Source organism: Medicago sativa, chromosome 8 (genome assembly GCF_051527215.1).
Source record: "Medicago sativa cultivar Bolivia chromosome 8, Bolivia_mono, whole genome shotgun sequence".
Taxonomy (NCBI): domain Eukaryota; kingdom Viridiplantae; phylum Streptophyta; class Magnoliopsida; order Fabales; family Fabaceae; genus Medicago; species Medicago sativa.
The window spans coordinates 66,156,249-66,173,704 of NC_140756.1; the positions used below are offsets into that span (position 1 = coordinate 66,156,249).

The 17,456-nt window shown below is 32.5% G+C and overlaps 1 protein-coding gene, 2 long non-coding RNA genes and 1 pseudogene across 4 annotated transcripts; 3 read left to right on the forward strand and 1 right to left on the reverse strand.

Annotated features, from left to right (window-relative positions):
* The first annotated feature begins 5,459 nt into the window (after positions 1-5,459).
* LOC146900639 (U2 small nuclear ribonucleoprotein B'' 2 pseudogene) lies at positions 5,460-6,348 on the forward strand (annotated as a pseudogene).
* A 3,442-nt stretch (positions 6,349-9,790) lies between these two features.
* Positions 9,791-10,337, forward strand: LOC146900640 (uncharacterized). The gene is made up of 2 exons (XR_015023774.1): positions 9,791-9,909; positions 10,052-10,337. It is a non-coding gene; the product is annotated as an uncharacterized LOC146900640 (long non-coding RNA).
* A 1,375-nt stretch (positions 10,338-11,712) lies between these two features.
* On the forward strand, positions 11,713-14,664 carry LOC146900641 (early-responsive to dehydration stress protein (ERD4)). Its single transcript, XM_085738339.1, has one exon. It carries the CDS (start codon positions 11,944-11,946, stop codon positions 14,356-14,358), a length of 2,415 nt encoding a protein of 804 aa, XP_085594465.1. The 5' UTR covers positions 11,713-11,943; the 3' UTR covers positions 14,359-14,664.
* Positions 14,665-15,463: 799 nt separating this feature from the next.
* On the reverse strand, positions 15,464-17,041 carry LOC146900642 (uncharacterized). 2 transcript variants are annotated; one of them, XR_015023795.1, is made up of 2 exons: positions 16,491-17,041; positions 15,464-15,632 (listed from the first exon to the last, which is right to left on the reverse strand). It is a non-coding gene; the product is annotated as an uncharacterized LOC146900642 (long non-coding RNA). The 2 variants fall into 2 exon arrangements; XR_015023796.1 differs by having other exon boundaries at positions 16,472-17,041.
* Between the last annotated feature and the right edge of the window lie 415 nt (positions 17,042-17,456).

A 17,456-nucleotide genomic window follows, 5' to 3' on the forward strand; every position in this document is an offset into this window, starting at 1 on the left:
CCGCTTCTTCAAACTTAAAATGTGTGAGTTTAACCACTAGACTACTCAATAAAAGTTTTAATCAAATTTATTTATTTATTTTTGAAGAAAAATTTAATTATTTATAATTCATTAATTTATAATGAAATATTTATTAAAATTTATACATGTAAAGATACAAATCTATATTAAAGAAGGTTTATCCACCTAATTTCTTTTCATGTGGCATCCCATAAATCATTCAACAATTCTGTTACTTTTATATTTTTAATATATATATATATATATATATATATATATATGTATCAATTAAATTAAAATTAATTTAATTTACATTAAACATTATGAATCAAATCAATGAGTGGTGATTCAATTATATTAATTTTAAAAAATTCTTATGTTTGATAAATTATCAATTTTTTAATAGTTTAATGAATTGTAAATCAAAATTGTTTACCGTTCGATTGTTTGAGTAGCTTGACTGTGATTTCATCTCATTTAAAATCATTGAAAAATATCCCGTAAAGTTCGTTCAAATTACAAGATTGCAAGCATTTGATGTTTGATTGTAATTTCATCTCGTTTAAAATCATTGAAAAAATATCTCGTCAAGTCCGCTCAAAATACAAGATTGCAAGGCATTTGATAATTGTCGGTGTGAGGGTTTGATCGGCGTGGCACTCACTAACAATCTCTTTGTGTATACGTTAGGCTATCATGCCTCAGTATGAATAAAAAACAAACTTGATGTCATATATGTAATGTAGTTATTTGCATTTCCTTAATCATTCAACTATTAATGGTACGGTTACTTTTTTACTTTTGAAAATTTCTATATCAATAAGTAAGTTTAAATTTAGTTTATTATATAAAATATAAATCGATTAGTGATGTCATATATGAAATTGTTTACGAATCGATTATTTGAGCAGTTTGATTGTGATTTCATCTCATTTAAAATCATTAAAAAATATTCCGTCAAATTCGTTCAAATTGTGAGATTGTAGGGCACTTGATGATTGTCGGTGTGATGGTTTGATATACGTGGCATTTACTAATCATCTTCTTTGTGTATGTTTAGGCTACCATGTCTCCGTGTGAATGAAAAACAAACATTGATGTCATATGTGTAATGAAGTTATTTGCATACCCTTAATCATTCAACAATTAATAGTATGGTTACTTTTTTATTTTTAAAAATCATATATTAGTTAAGTAAGTTTAAATTTTGTTAATTACAACTCAGATTGTAACTGCAGCGGCAATAATATGCAGCGATCATGGTTAAAACTTCGAATTCACTGCTTCTCCAAACTTAAACTGTGTGAGTCCAACCACTAGACTACTAAAAAAAACTATATTCAGCAATTAATTATTCAATTAACTTTATTCTGAAAAAGTGTTAATCAAATTTATTTATTTTATTTTTGAAGGAAAAGTTAATTATTTATAATTCATCAATTTATTATGAAATATTTATTAAATTTTATACATAAAATATACAGATCTATATTAAAGAAGATTTATGCACCTAATTGTTTTTCACGTGGCATCCCCTAAACAATTCAACAATTATGTTACTTTTATATTTTTAATAAATATATATATATATATATCAATTAAATTAATATGAATTTAATTTAATTTACATTAAACATTATGAATCAAATCAACAAGTAATGATTCAATTATATTAATTTAAAAAAATGTCATCGTGAGTTTAACTCAGTTGGTAGGGACAATGCATAATATATGCAAGGTTGGGGTTCAAAACCCGGCCACCACAAAAAATAATTAAAAACATATTCCTTTTGTTTGATAAATTATCAATTTTTTATTAGTTTAATGAATTGTAAATCGAAATTGCTTACCATTCGATTATTTGGGTAGCTTGATTGTGATTTCATCTCGTTTAAAATCGTTGAAAAATATCTCATAAAGTCCGTTCAAATTACGAGATTGCAGGGCATTTGATGTTTGATTGTAATTTCATCTTATTTAAAATCAATGAAAAATATCACGTTAAGTCCGTTCAAATTGCGAGATTGCAAGGCATTTGATAATTGTCGTTGTGAGGGTTTGATTTGCGTGGCACTCACTAACAATCTCTTTGTGTATGTGTTAGACTATCATGCCTCCGTGTGAATAAGAAACAAACTTGATGCCATATATGTAATGTAGTTATTTGCATTCCCTTAATCATTCAACAATTAATAGTACGGCTACTTTTTTATTTTTGAAAATTATATTTCAATAAGTAAATTTAAATCTCTATATGCATATATTCTAAACAACACTTTGCTTATGTGTCTTTTAACAAAGCTCTCCAATAAATTTTTAACTTTTGATCTAAGCTTAGGAGTGGCTTACATGTCATTCTACGCAAGTTTCTCCATTATTCACATTTTGCATCCTCTTTTCCTATTAAATTAAATTAAATAAATAATAATAATTCTATCCTTATGTATTTCCTTACTAACGCAACTCCCTATTAAATTACTCCTCCTACCCTTATATTTTTTACAAAGCTCCTCATTTATTTATCTTACATACATTATAATAACCTCTAATTTGATGAACAATACACAAACCAACCTTTCAACTATATTTTTTCACCATTCAAATAAAAAAAACTATATTCTTTCTATAATTACTAATTAACCGTCACCCACTCTTCCATTTTCTCTCAATTAATTAGTAACATCCATCACTTAATCAAAAATGTTCTTCAACGTGCTCTTTATTTTTTATGTCCCTTCAGTATTTCTTCTTCCGTTTCCTTTTTTATTTTGGTTTGGTATATATTTTACATTAGTTTCATCTTCATCTATATATTTGTTCTTCTAAGAGGTTTTGGTTTTATGAAATCGGTATTGTTTCTTCAAAATCGTATTTGCATGTTTTGAAAGTAGAAGAGGATATTGTTGAAGGTCGCATCTTATATGAACACACAATTGTCTTTATAGTATAATAATAGTAATTTTTTATACTTTAACGGTGTATCATTGATCTTTTGATTATTTTGTCGTTCATATTTCCTTATTTTGCAGTTTGATGAGTTGTTATATTAGGCACGTATATTTTGTTATCTCATAAGGCATTCCACTAAAATTATATCTACCCTCCGTCAATCTCATCGCTTATATTGTCTGTTTGCTTTCTTCTTTCGGTGTACATGTTACTTATATTGGTCTTCTTTATGATCTATCTATCTATCTATATACATATATTTTAAAATGCAATTTGATGATGTATCACCTCATTAAAGCCCCTTTTGTAACTAGGCACAATAATATGAGTCTAATGAGGATTACATCATACACCTTTTGCTCCGCGTATGTTTACAAACTATACACACATAATTAATAAACACTTATAGTATTCTTGTAAAAAAAACACATATAATATTTATTTGTCGCCTGCACCATTCTCGTGCTACATTTATGCATAAACCAATATACCCAACAACTAAATTATCTTCCTTCCTAGTTCAGTATTTATTTTAACTTCAACAAATAAGCAAAAAAAGTCCTGAAACTCCAAAAATTAACATATCTTTCTCTAGCAACACAAACCTCCAAAAATTGCATTAGTGAACCTACACATATATGACAATCATGAGATATTATTGCATTGGTAACCTACAAAAATCATGAAATTCAATATACATGATGTGGATTAGTTAAGCAAAAATGAAATCTCTCAACACAAACAGGCTCACTGTCGACTCTGTATGTCTGAACCCACTTACTGTGATTTTGGTAACACACCTAATAAGCTTTTTGGTAACACACGTAATGTGTATTTTTTCAAAGCTGCAAATGTGAGCTTTTGAATATACTTGCGGTACCATTATTGTCGGTCTTTTGACTTTCCAAACACCCACTTTGTATATCTTAGAAATGAATTATATTGTCTCATTAAGCTAACAATCAATTTTGTTCAGGATTTACATGTAATGTAATAATCATGTTATAATTAGCACTGAACACATGCGAGTGAAAGTGAAGATGACCTGTTTCACTACCAGCTTACCGGTTTAGATTTATTTGCACTGAAATTTTGAAAGGAAGTAAGTACATGTACTAAGTGCAAAGTAATAAGCTCTAACTATTTTTAATTAGACTAAACCCTAAACCCTTATACAAACTTAAATATAACAGATTAAGAGATATTTGCAAAACTGCAACGACATCACAACTGCAATTGTGGCCACATTGGCCATGTTTCTCAATAGTGTATTGTAACTCATCAACAACTGATCTATGGTTTTGATTTTCATATGGGAGTAGATCGATGCATATAGTTTAAATTTGAACCTTAGTTTTAACTCATACTCTCAAATATCAGTCTATACATTTTACGTGGTTTATCTCTATTCTTTATGCTTCTAACACCATTACTTCACATATTTTGGTTCATTAATATGCATACTTTTTTTTTGGTTTACATGCAGCACGCTTTTCACCCGACAATAAATTCTTGAAGTATCTTCTTTATTTTGTATCTTCTTTATTATCACTTCTCTCCTGCACAACAGGTTCTAATTTTTTTTGTTCTTTTCATCCTTGAAGTATCGTCTCATTGAATGCTACCATAGCTCTAATAAACTCTGTGACGCCATTAATGAATCAATGTTTCAGTACCCTGAACAAATCAGTTTCAAATCACGTGAATTTTTTGCATATTTTATGAATGACTTATTACACTAATTCATTTGAAGATGTAATTTTTTCTAAGTATAATGTCTTGATTTGTAGCTAAAAATGTTTCAGTTGTTGGTAGTTTCAATACCTCATAATGTTGAAAAAATAATTGGCGGGCTTTTGTTTATTTGTCACCATTTTTGCGGCAAGAGACTCTTAATAATTAAAGAAGATACTTATTATCATATTTGTAGTTGACGAGTTTCAATTTTATGTTGAGTTGTTTTGTGAATTTTGAACTATTATTAGTGTAATGGAGCTTTCCTTAGTATTATGAGGTTCTTTACTGGAGCTTTTATTAGTGTATGCAGCCTTTTTTGGAAATTTGTTGCTTAAACAACCTTTCATATTGTTTCTGGCTTCTGGCTTCAAACTTTATTAGAACAATGCCTTGATCTTCTATTATTTTTATTGCTTTGTTTGTTTTAATTTATGTTGTTTTATCGTATGCAAATTTAATCAGATCCTTTTTTTTACGATTGATCATAATTAAATCAAATCCTTTTTTTATTACAGTAGCTAAAAAAAGAAACCAGGAAGCGCGGAAGATTTGAGATGGAGCTGGCAGCGTGTTCTGAACCAGACAGAGAACGGATTTAAGCAGAGTTGTTGGTGAACTGTCATGCGTGTACTTGCGGACTGATGTAGCAGATGCGTTCTATTGGAAACAGGAGGCAGGTTTCGGATTCACTGTTATAGGCTGCTACTTGCTGTTGTGCAGCTTGCAGGAATCAAACCATTTACATTAAGAATCTCAATGAAAATATCAAGAAAGACGAGTTAAAGAGATCTCTGTATTGCTTATTCTCTCAATATGGAAGGATTTTGGACATCATTGCTCTAAAGACACCTAAGCTTCGAGGACAGACATGGATTTGTTTTAGTGAAGTAACTGCTGCCAGTAATGCAGTCCGACAGATGCAAAACTTCCCATTTTATGAAAAATCTATGAGAATTCAATATGCAAAAACAAAGTCAGACTATATTGCTAAAGGAGAGGGAAGCTTTGTTCCAAGGGAAAAGAAAAAGAAACAAGAGGAGAAAGCTGAGAAAAAGAGGTATGTTGATGAATCAAAACAATCCGCCGTGCCTAATGGAACGCATGGTGCAAGTAATGGTGGCTCAACACAGGCCTCGTTCTGTCCAGGGTCCGGTGCCCAAGAGGCAGCTGCTCCCAACAATATTTTGTTCATAGAGACTTTGCCTTATGAAATTATCGGTAGGATGCTCGAAATGCTCTTTGAAAAATACCCAGGTTTTAAGGAAGTGCGCTTGATCAAAGCAAAGCCAGGTATCGCGTTTATAGATTTCGAAGATGAGGGGCAATCATCCATGGCAATGCAGGCTCTTCAAGGCTTCAAAATCACCCCACAAAATCCCATGATTATAAACTTTGCTAAAAAGTAACTAATCGATTTTCTACAGTCAATATTTGAAGCAAATTTTGCGTACTGTATTGGTGTAGATCTTTTCAAAATCAATTGCAGAAGTTGTAAGTTTACAATAAGTTAGATTAAAGTAGACGGAAAGTGAGAAATCTATATCACATTTGTGGGAAGATTGAGATAGTGCTTGGTATAATGATGTCTATTGATTGTGTGTGGTTTATTTCATTAGGTTCTATTAGCTGTTTCATTTCATTTTCATTGACCTAGACACAAAATAATGAATCAGATCCTGCCTTAATTCTTCTTGCGTAAAAATAACAGCTCAATTCTTCTTATGGTCCTTAACTTCATATCATCACAGTGCATTTGCCTTAGCCTATATGGAGAATGAGTGAGATATAGAAATACAATTTTGATGCTACATCGTTGTTAATTCTTTTTTCTAACAATGGATAGTTATGAAAGATTTTTGTGGGTTACACCGTTGTTTGTGGATATAGAAACCAGGGACCAAATTTGTGGATATAGAAAAATGGACCAATATTGTAAAGTATGAGATAAAATAAAGGGATCAAAACCTTGGCAAAAATAAATAAATAAAGGGATCAAAATTATATTTAATTTAAAACATCTTATACGTTTGTAGAAAAAGCTAATATGTAAAATTTTCTTTAAAAGATTTATAATGAAAATATATTTATTATAGACAAAATATTCACAATGTACTCCATATAGGCTAAGGCAAAATTATATTCTAATATTATACATGATGTGAAATAAAATATACTCCCACCGATCCTATTTACAAGAAACATTTAACTTTTTAGATACATTGAATAATTTATGTATCTGGTCTAGAATCTAAACCAAATACATAATTTATTCAACGAATCTATAGAGTCAACGATTTCTTGTAAAAAAGACTGGAAGGAGTGCTCTTTCCGGTCCTTATTATAACAAACAATTGACTTTTTATGTTCATCTAGTAATTGATGTATCTTGTTATAAATATAGACTAGATACATCATTTACATAATGAACCCAAAAAGTCAATTGCTTCTTATAATAAGGACCAGACTAGTGTTTAGTCTATTGCCTTTATTATATTTTGTTCGAGAGTAATATATTTGTACAATTATTTTGTGATAATTTTTGAGACAATCGTGTTGTTCTTCCTTCTTATTGATAAAAACAATAGAGAGATAAAAATGAAGAGAGAATAAAAACATAATATGAGTATGAAAGAGATTTTTTTTCTTCTAAAAAAAGTTGTCATAAAATAATTATACAAATATCATTTCTCAAAATTTAACGTTATTTTTATTTTAATAAATGTTGCCCGTATGTGAAGAGAGCTAATGGAATGCAACAATATCATTATCATCATCAATCAGACAGTCCTTTGTCAACTACAGTTTCAACTGTTTATGCGCAATTGCAAGTTTCGCAAAGGGCATTCGACAATACTAGTTCAACCACACTAGTTAGGCCCACTCATGAAGTTTGCTGGCAACATGGTGATAATGATACAATGGTTCTTAATGTAAATGGTAGCGCTTTAACCAACCCAGGTACAATAGGATATGGTGTATTGGTTAGGAATTTTGAGGGAAGAATGCAATTTGCCTTCTATGGTAGTGTGGGGTTGTCCAATATTTTGCATGCAGAAATTCATGCCCTTATGATTGGGATTAAGCTTTGCTGGTGTAACACCCATACTAAACTTATCTAGAATATTTAGAATGTGCGTTAAATTTAGTACTGGATACATTAAAATTACAATAATAAAAATTTCGACTGAATAAATATATACATCACTGCAGGATCGTACATTTGCTATATGAATACATGTCTGGAACCGTAACAAATAATCTGAACAAGTACGACACGAGCATGTGAAAATATATTAGTCAGCCTCCTGTATTGTCTCCTTGCCACGTACAACCTGCTGATCTGAAATAAAATGAAAGGGATTGGGGTGAGACGGGATGTCTCAGTGAGTTCCACTTATCCTAGGCTGTAGGCAATCTCAGGGAACCTAGGATCGCCATCTGTCTCTAAGCTCAACCCTTTTTGGGTTTATACAGTTTTGTCATGCATAACTGAGCGATCGGGGGATAACTAGGATCGCTATCTGAAATACTGATTCAATCCTGATACTAATGCTGAAATCATACTAACTATTATAGTCATAATGTCTGTCATATTATGTTAGAAATGTTAGCGTTGAACAAACAATATTATCTGAGTTGATTTTACGGAATAAACCTAGGTGGAGTAACCCCGGAATTTATTCCACTCTCACCGGTAATAATTTCCAACTGGCGGGAACCCAACTGACGGGGATACCGGACTCCTCTGATTATCGTGGGGTCATCCTTACGGATAGTGCCCGTTCCAACTGGCTGAATATCGAAAGCCACGTCGTGGGTGTTACATGCCCACCAGCTTCCGCCTGGTTCGTCCCCGAACCACACCGTACTGGGAGAGGTCTGCTCTGATAGCTGGGAGGCTGGTTATAAGAAACTGGTTTGTTTTTCTGACTCTCTTCATGTGATGCATTTAGTGCCAAAGAAAGTGTCGAGGCTTCATCACTATGCGAACCTCTTAGAGCTCATTCAGACGTATTTGGATAAGGAGTGGGATATTTCCATTCATCATATTTTTCGAGAAGGAAACTCTTGCGCGGACATACTTGCAAAACTAGGTGCTAATCAATCAGAGTCTATTGTGATGGTACATCAACCATTACCATGCCTATTCTCAACCTTACTAGCTGATGCTACGGGAGTGTCCTTTATTAGGACGTAGTTTTTCTTTGCTTCTTTTTCTTTTTTCTTTTTATTATCTCATGTAACCAAAAAAAAGGACAGTCCTTTGTCAACAGAGAGTAACATGATAATAGAAAAGGATAAATGGTTTTAAATATGTTTTTGGTCCCTATAAATATACCAACTTTTCGTTTTAGTCCCTCTAAAATTTTCCTTCAACTTTTAGTCCCTATAAAATTTTCAATCACTACTTTTGGTCCCTATTTTTATGTAAACTTTTGTATTTTTTAATGAAATTGTGAAGAAATGTGTAGAATATTGTAAAAAAAAGTTCCCCAAAAAAATTAGAATTTTTTAACAAAACATAAATTAAATATGAATTTTTAACCATAAAAAATATAAAAATTCATATTAAATTCATGTTTTGTTAAAAAATTCTAATTTTTTTTTGGGAGAGATTATTAGAATTTTCTGCAAATTTTTATTCAGAAATATGAATTCTACATATGAGTTTACTTTAAAAGAGGGACCAAAAGTGAAGATGGAAAATTTTGAGGGACTAAAAGTTGAAGGAAAATTTTTGAGGGACTAAAACGAAAAGTTTGTATATTTATAAGGACCAAAAACATATTTAACCCTTTAAATTATTGACTATATAGTCAAAATCCTTTTTTTTGGGTCAAGTAGTCAAAATACTTTTTATTATATTTATTATAGTCAAATTACTTTATTATTTATTTTTTTTGAAAGAAAATTACTTTATATATATATTTATTGACTATATAGATAAAATATACTTTTATTATATTAAAAATTTTGACTATATTTATTATAGTCAAAATATAAATTTAAAATATATTTATTATAGTCAAAAGATTTATAATAAAAATATATTTAAATTATTGAATTATCACTATATAGAAATTATTATAAATAAAACATGTTTCCATCTCTAGTTTACAAAAGTTCAAACCTTAAAGTTATCTCCCATTGTGAATATGGATACCCGAAAAACCTCTGCTATCAAATTTGCAATCTTATTGATTTTTGTTATCATTGCATCAGGTCATATATCATGCTTTACAAATAATCTCTTCTAAATGTTATTTTAATACATCTTTTTTTAAAAGATTAGAGTTGTAACTTTATTTAACATAACATTTTTACGTTAAATATCATTATGATATTGTGAAATTTGTGTATGCAGATATGTGCAAGAAATCAGAGGCAGACAGACGCATTATTCGCTTATGTGAACATGACATAGACTGTATACAACAATATTTTAATGGTTGCACTTGTAGGCAATATTTGTGTTATTGTGATCCCCCAAAATCAACCAACATTGCCAACAATTTATTAGCACCTGAATTGCGTACTTAGGCAATGTGATACAACTAAAAAGAATACAAAAATTAGTAATAAAGGATTGCATCTCAATGTATATTCTAATATTATACATGATGTGAAATAAAATATAAGTTATTAATTAACAGTTTCTCTTATCTATGTTACTTATGATGACATGATAAAAAAGAGTTGTGTATCATATGGGGTATACATGTACCTAAAGCATAGGATAATAACTCTTGTAAGGGAAAGGATCGTCTCCCGTGGACTGTTTCTCCAGTCCTCTCCTGTGCAAAATCTTGGCCGTTCATTTCTTTTAATAACAAATCAATGGCTATTAATAAAACAATTAAATCACATGGGTTGTCTTTTTTCCTTTCATCCCTTCATCACGACCAATATCATCTTCCTTACTCACAACACACCAACTCATCTCAACCCACTAGGTTCAAATTTGTGTGTGGTTTTTCATCACAATTTGTCCTTTTTCATCCAATCTGCAATTTTATTAGATGATTCGGCTACAAAAAATAAAAGAGAATGAAAAAGAAGAATTAGAAGTAGAAGTGGTGATGGACTGTAAAAATCAATTTCCCAACAATCAATCTAAAACCAACTTCTTTATGAAACAGTGAATTTGAATCTCCTTCTCTCACTCTCTCTCTCTCTCTCTCTCTCTCTCTCTCTCTCTCTCTCTCTCTCTCTCTCTCTCTCTCTCTCTCTCTCTCTCTCTCTCTCTCTCTCTCTCAATCAAGAAAATAATAAATTGATGTTTTTGGAGGTTAATGAATTTTATCTTTTAATTTGTTGAAGAAAGAAAGATGGAAAATAAAGATGGGAGGGAGAACACCACCGCTGCTGTGGTGCAGCGCCTCTCAGCTCCACCGCGCGGCCACCACTTGTGCAGGTTACCGTTGAGACGGGTCTGTTAGGAAGGTGGGTTGAGTCAGATGAGTTTGTGAGTGAAGGGAATCTCAAGAGGAATGAAGGAAAGGACAAAGACAAACCTATGTGATTTACTCCCTCCGTCCCGGAATATCTGACCCAGTTTGGTTTTTCACACAGATTAAGAAAAATTTATAAATAAAGGGGAAAGTGGAATATATTGAATTGAGAATGATGAAAGTAGTATTAATTAGAGTTATATTGTATTGGAAATGATGAAAGTTGTATTGAAAATTAAAATGGCTCAATTATTTTGGGACTTTTTTTTAGTAAATGAGTCAGATATTCCAGAACGGGAGGGAGTAATTGTTTTTGTTAACATCCATTGATTTGTCATTAAACAAAATGAATGGTTGAGATTTCCCACAGGAGAAAACAGGAGAGATTATTCACGGGAGACGATCCTGTCCCCTCTTGTAACTGCCCTGAAAGTCATCATAAATAGTAAATAAAAGAATCAATAATTACGTTTTAACTGTAATTGTTTGTATTTAATTATATTTGTCGTATTATTCAACACAGTTTGCCGTGGAGTTAACGATAAAAACAGAAAAAATAAAATAAAATAATTCCATCTATGTCCCGATCGATTTTCCCTTCCTCTGTTTCTTTCTCTTCTCCGTCATTCAATTTTCCTCCTAAATTTAGCAATCCCTAACCCCATAACTCATTCAATTCTCACTCAATTTCATTCATCAACATAACCTAATCCCAATTCGATTCAATTCCTTTCAATTCTCATCATAAAAACCCCTAATTTCTACAAAACCCTAATTTCCAACCCATCGGCGACACCGCACCTCCATGCGAGACCCCCTCCCTCCGCCGCCGTCCTCCGGCGACGACGGTGACCCTTTCGGCCTCTGGTATGGCAACATCGATTACCTTCTCAACATATCCGCAATCGGAGCTTTATTCTGTCTCTTGATTTTCATCTTGGTGAAGCTACGGAGCGACCACCGTCGTATGCCCGGTCCTTCCGCCATCGCCAGCAAGCTTCTCGCTGTTTGGCACGCCACCGGACGTGAAATCGCCCGCCACTGTGGTGCCGATGCTGCTCAGTTTCTTCTCATTGAAGGTGGAAGCTGTGCGGTTCTATTGGCCGTTGCTGCTCTCGCTCTTGTTGTTTTGCTTCCGGTGAATCTCCACGCTGGAACCGGCGTGTTGGATGATCAATTCTCGAAGACAACTATTAACCATATTCCTAAAGGTTCGCCTTTGCTTTGGATTCATTTCATTTTTGCTGTTGTTGTAGTTTTATTGGTGCATTTCGGAATTTCCGCTACAGAAGAGAGATTGAGGATTACTAGGTTTAGGGATGGTTATGGTAATTTGAGTGACCCTTCTGCGAATTCTAGTGCTATATTTACTATAATGGTTCAGGGGTTGCCTAAAATTATAGGAGCTGATAGGACTGTGTTGCGGGAGTATTTTCAGTATAGGTATCCTGGTAAGGTTTATAAGGTTATTGTGCCGATGGATTTGTGTGCATTGGATGGTTTGGCTACTGAGTTGTTGCGTGTGAGGGATGAGATTTCGTGGTTGGTGGCTAGGATTGATTCTCGCCTGTTGCCGGATGATGGTGAAGAGGATGGTGGTGTTGGCGGGAGTGTGTCTTCGGGGTTGTGGAGTTGGGTGGTTTATTGTTGGAAATGGTCGAAAGATTTATATGCTGACATTATGGCTAGATTTGGTTATACGGATGAGGAGAGGTTGAGGAAGTTGCAGGAACTGAGGGCTGAGCTGGAGACTGAGTTGGCTGCTTACAAAGAAGGGCGTGCGCCAGGTGCTGGTGTTGCTTTTGTTATGTTCAAGGATGTGTATACTGCTAATAAAGCTGTTCAAGATTTTCAGAATGAAAAGAGGAGGCGCGTTGGGAAGTTTTTCTCTCTCACGGAGTTGCGCTTGAGGAGAAACCAATGGAAAGTTGAGCGTGCTCCTTTGGCGAATGACATTTACTGGAAAAATTTGGGGACGCCAAAGCTATCGCTGAAATTGCGGAGAGTGTGTGTGAATACTTGCTTGTTGTTGATGCTCTTGTTCTTTAGTTCTCCCCTTGCTGTGATCAGTGCTGTTCAAAGTGCTGGAAGGATCATCAATGCCGAAGCTATGGATAATGCACAAATGTGGCTTGCTTGGGTGCAAAGCTCTAGCTGGCTTGGAAGCCTTATTTTTCAATTTCTACCCAATGTTATCATCTTTGTCAGCATGTACATAATAGTTCCATCTGCTCTTTCTTACCTTTCGAAATTTGAACGTCATCTGACGGTTTCTGGTGAGCAAAGAGCTGCACTTATGAAGTTGGTTTGCTTCTTCCTTGTAAATCTCATTATTTTGCGAGGTCTGGTCGAATCATCATTAGAGAGTGCCATCCTGAAGATGGGACGGTGCTATTTAGATGGAGAGGATTGCAAGAGGATTGAGCAGTATATGAGTGCATCATTCCTGTCAAAGTCATGCCTTTCCTCTCTTGCATTTCTGATCACAAGCACTTTCTTGGGGATTTCTTATGATCTCTTGGCACCCATTCCTTGGATCAAAAGAAATATTCAGAAGTTTCGGAAGAATGACATGCTTCTGTTAGTTCCAGAACAAAGTGAAGAATACCCATTAGAACATCAGGACGTGGATAGTCTTCAGAGACCACTAATTCATAGCAGTACCGATGCTTATGAAGCTTCCAATGGGGATAATCAAGAGGGACAAGATCTTTTTGTCTATCCAGTTACTGGGAGCTCACCTAATCCAAAACAGACATTCGATTTTGCACAGTATTATGCCTTCAATTTGACAATATTTGCCCTGACTCTGGTATATTGTTCGTTTAGTCCACTTGTTGTCCCTGTTGGTGCGGTTTATTTTGGGTATAGATATGTGGTAGACAAGTATAATTTTCTGTTTGTCTATCGAGTTCGGGGATTTCCTGCAGGCAATGATGGGAGGTTAATGGATACTGTATTATGCATCATGCGTTTCTGCGTTGATCTATTCTTACTCGCTATGCTTCTATTCTTCTCAGTGAAAGGGGACTCTACGAAGTTGCAAGCTATTTTCACTCTTGGACTATTAGTCATGTATAAATTACTGCCTTCTCGTAGGGATAGTTTACAATCACCACTTTTGGAGGGCATTCAAACGGTTGATAATGTTGTAAATAGTCCTGTTGATTATGAGGTATTTTCACAGCCCAGGTTTGATTGGGATACCTCCCAAAGGTGATTCAAGCTTTGATATTCTTGATGTCAAATAGAGTTTTGTCTGTTCCCATACAAAAGCACGTGACTCAAAAATTATGATGAGGGGTGGGGATGAAGGGATCACTCAAGAACTAGGGAAGAAAAGGGAAGGAAGTTCTTTTAACCGATGTTCATAATCTTTTATATACACCTCATTTTAACCATCTGTTCCATTTATCACCCAATTCCAAAGATTGGCCACGACGTTTATGAATGTATCATTAGATATTTCTAGGAAATTCCTAGCTTTATGCAAATTTGGGGCATTGTACTGTTTCCACTTTTTATATATTTACATGCTCATCGCAATGGGGAAATTCTGGGGAATGTTGGACTTGTTTTTGTTAGAGTCAGAGCCTGTTGCTTCTGCTTCAGACTAGTTTCAGAGCACAGCAAATGGTGCTGCTCCTACTCTTGGCACATTCCCACAGTCCTTTTGCTAAGAATTTGAAGTATGTGCCAATCTATTTTCTTATCAAAAAGCATAATAGATGGTATAGATCTGGAAAGAAAATGTGTACAAATATTATTGTCAGTTAAATTGGTCATGTTTATCAACTTTTGTTTTAGTCAATCAATTAATCTCATTTAAAGTAAATCAGCATAGAAGTAGAGGGCGAACAATAAGCAAGAAACCATTTTCTAAAATATAAATAATGCTAAGATTGAATTATTCTCAACCCTAGATACATTTAATCATATTAGCCCATATGATATCATTGCATCTATAAACAAAACACACCTTTAACATAATTGTACACCTTCCCCGTGAACATAGCTTAGTTGGTAGGGACATTGCATAATTTATGCAGGGGCCGGGGTTCGAACCCCGGACACCTCACTTCTCCATATTTAATTGTGTGAGCTCTAGCCAATAGACTATTAGACATAAAAAAAAATAATTGTACACCGAAAAGAATAATAAAATCCTCTCCTTCTCTCTCCTCTTTATTTTTGTTCTTGTTCAATGAGTTTCGCAACACATTTATTAGCTCGAGCTTATTAGCTGAAGTATGCAAGTCTCTTTAATCTATTTTTATATTTTTGTATTGATGATTATATGCTATATTGTTACAATTTTATCAATTAGAATTATTGTGCGAATTATATTATATTATTTTGTTACTTCATATACATCCTTGAAGGATTACATAAGAATTACATTTGCCACACTTGGGCATGGATGCCATGAACCCCGCGCATACCCATGCACTCCGTATGCATCCTTAGATCAAGACAACATTCATATCCATCACCCTACATTTAAAAAAGAAAGAAAGATAAGGAGTAAATAATATTTGAACCTTCCCTAAAAAAAAATAAATAATATTTGAACCTTTGAAGTTTAAATTAGTGCATTTCGAAAAAAATCTTAGACAAATGCTAAGTCATGCAGAAATGAATAGAAACGCGTCATTTTCCAAAGATTTGTTTTCTTCTTTTTCTTCAAAAGTTTTTTTTTTAAAGGTCAAATATTATTTTTCTTCTGCCGTTGTATTTCTCATCAGGTTCTATGCATACTTCGTCTCAATTAGTGTGGTATTAAATCCATTTACATTTATCATTCAAATAATATTAATATGTATGTGTGTCTGAAATCATCTATTTCCGATTTTTTTTAAATATTATATTTCGAATGTTTTAATTATAGATGTGCAATTTTTTTTAATTATAGACTTTTAATGAAGTTAATGATTTAATTTTAATATCCTTTTGTTGAAGTAAATAATTTAAATATATACTGAATATTATCCTACCAATTAAAAACTTATTGTATTATATTTAATTAAATTATGTATAAATATATACCTAAAAACACGCATAAATGATACTTGGTTTCAAAAGAGATATATTTTCTATTCAAATACAATTATATATATGGTTTTGAAATTGTTTCAAAAGATATATTTCGGATTCAAATCAAAGATTTGATTTTGAAATTGTTTTAAAAAGGTATATTTTGGATTTAAATACAATCAAATATATACTTTTAAAATTGCTTCAAACGATATATATTTTTCCTTAAAAAAAACGATATATATTTTATTTAAAAGTATCTAAGATGTGCACATAAGAAGACTATAAATAGAACTCACAAGGTGTGAAATATTATACCACTTTGTAGAAACCCTAACTGAAACTGAAAAGAAACCATAGTTTCTCTAAAGCTCTAACTTGGGTAGCATCAGTCATTGGAGAAGGTCTGTTCGAAGACATCGTTATTTTTCTTTGTTTGTGATCGTAAACGTTTCAACAACAATATTTACACACTTAAAGAGGTAACATTCCTATCACTGATTTGTCACTAATTTGTGACAAATTTTTATTGATCCAAGAAAGGGAAAATAAATTTTAATCATCCGTTGCGTTTTGTAATCCTCCCCTTCTCCTTGTTTCTATCTCTCTACTTGTCTTTTTTCATGTTCTCACAAAAAAATTCATATCAGAGATCATATATTTCATATTTTTAGCATGTTTTCCTTTATTTTGCTCTTCTCATTATCATTTTTGCTCCAAACACCGCAAAAATACCAAAATACTTTGACAGCATCGCTCGTTAATAACATTGGTGCCAACGGCCCTTGACTATCACCAAAGGGTATTTTGATATTTTCGTGATGCTTAAAAGAAAAAATGAAAGTGAGAAGGGCAATTTTTTTTGTGAACAAAAGGGCAAAATCCCAAATCCGTTAACTTTTATCACTCAAGTAATAGTAATATGTATATGTGTCTGACATAATTTATTTTCGATTAAAATATTTTAAACAAATATTATATTTTGAATATTGTAATTATAGATGTATAAATAATTTTTTTTTTAATTATAGACTTTTGTTGAAGTTAATAATTTAAATACAATATGCTTTTGTTGAAGTAAATAATTTAAATATATACCGAATATTATCCTACCAATTAAAAAGTTAATTTTTTTTAAGAAACCAATTATAAAATTATTGCAAATTATATATATTTAAATTATATATAAATATATGCCTAAAAACATGCATGAATGATAATTGGTCGAATATTTTTTTTTATCGATTGGAAAACCAGGTATTTTTTTTTTAAGAAGAAAACCAC

Bases quoted from the DNA above. Each gene is read 5' to 3' on its own strand.
- LOC146900641 (XM_085738339.1), top strand. From the start codon at position 11,944: ATGCGAGACCCCCTCCCTCCGCCGCCGTCCTCCGGCGACGACGGTGAC.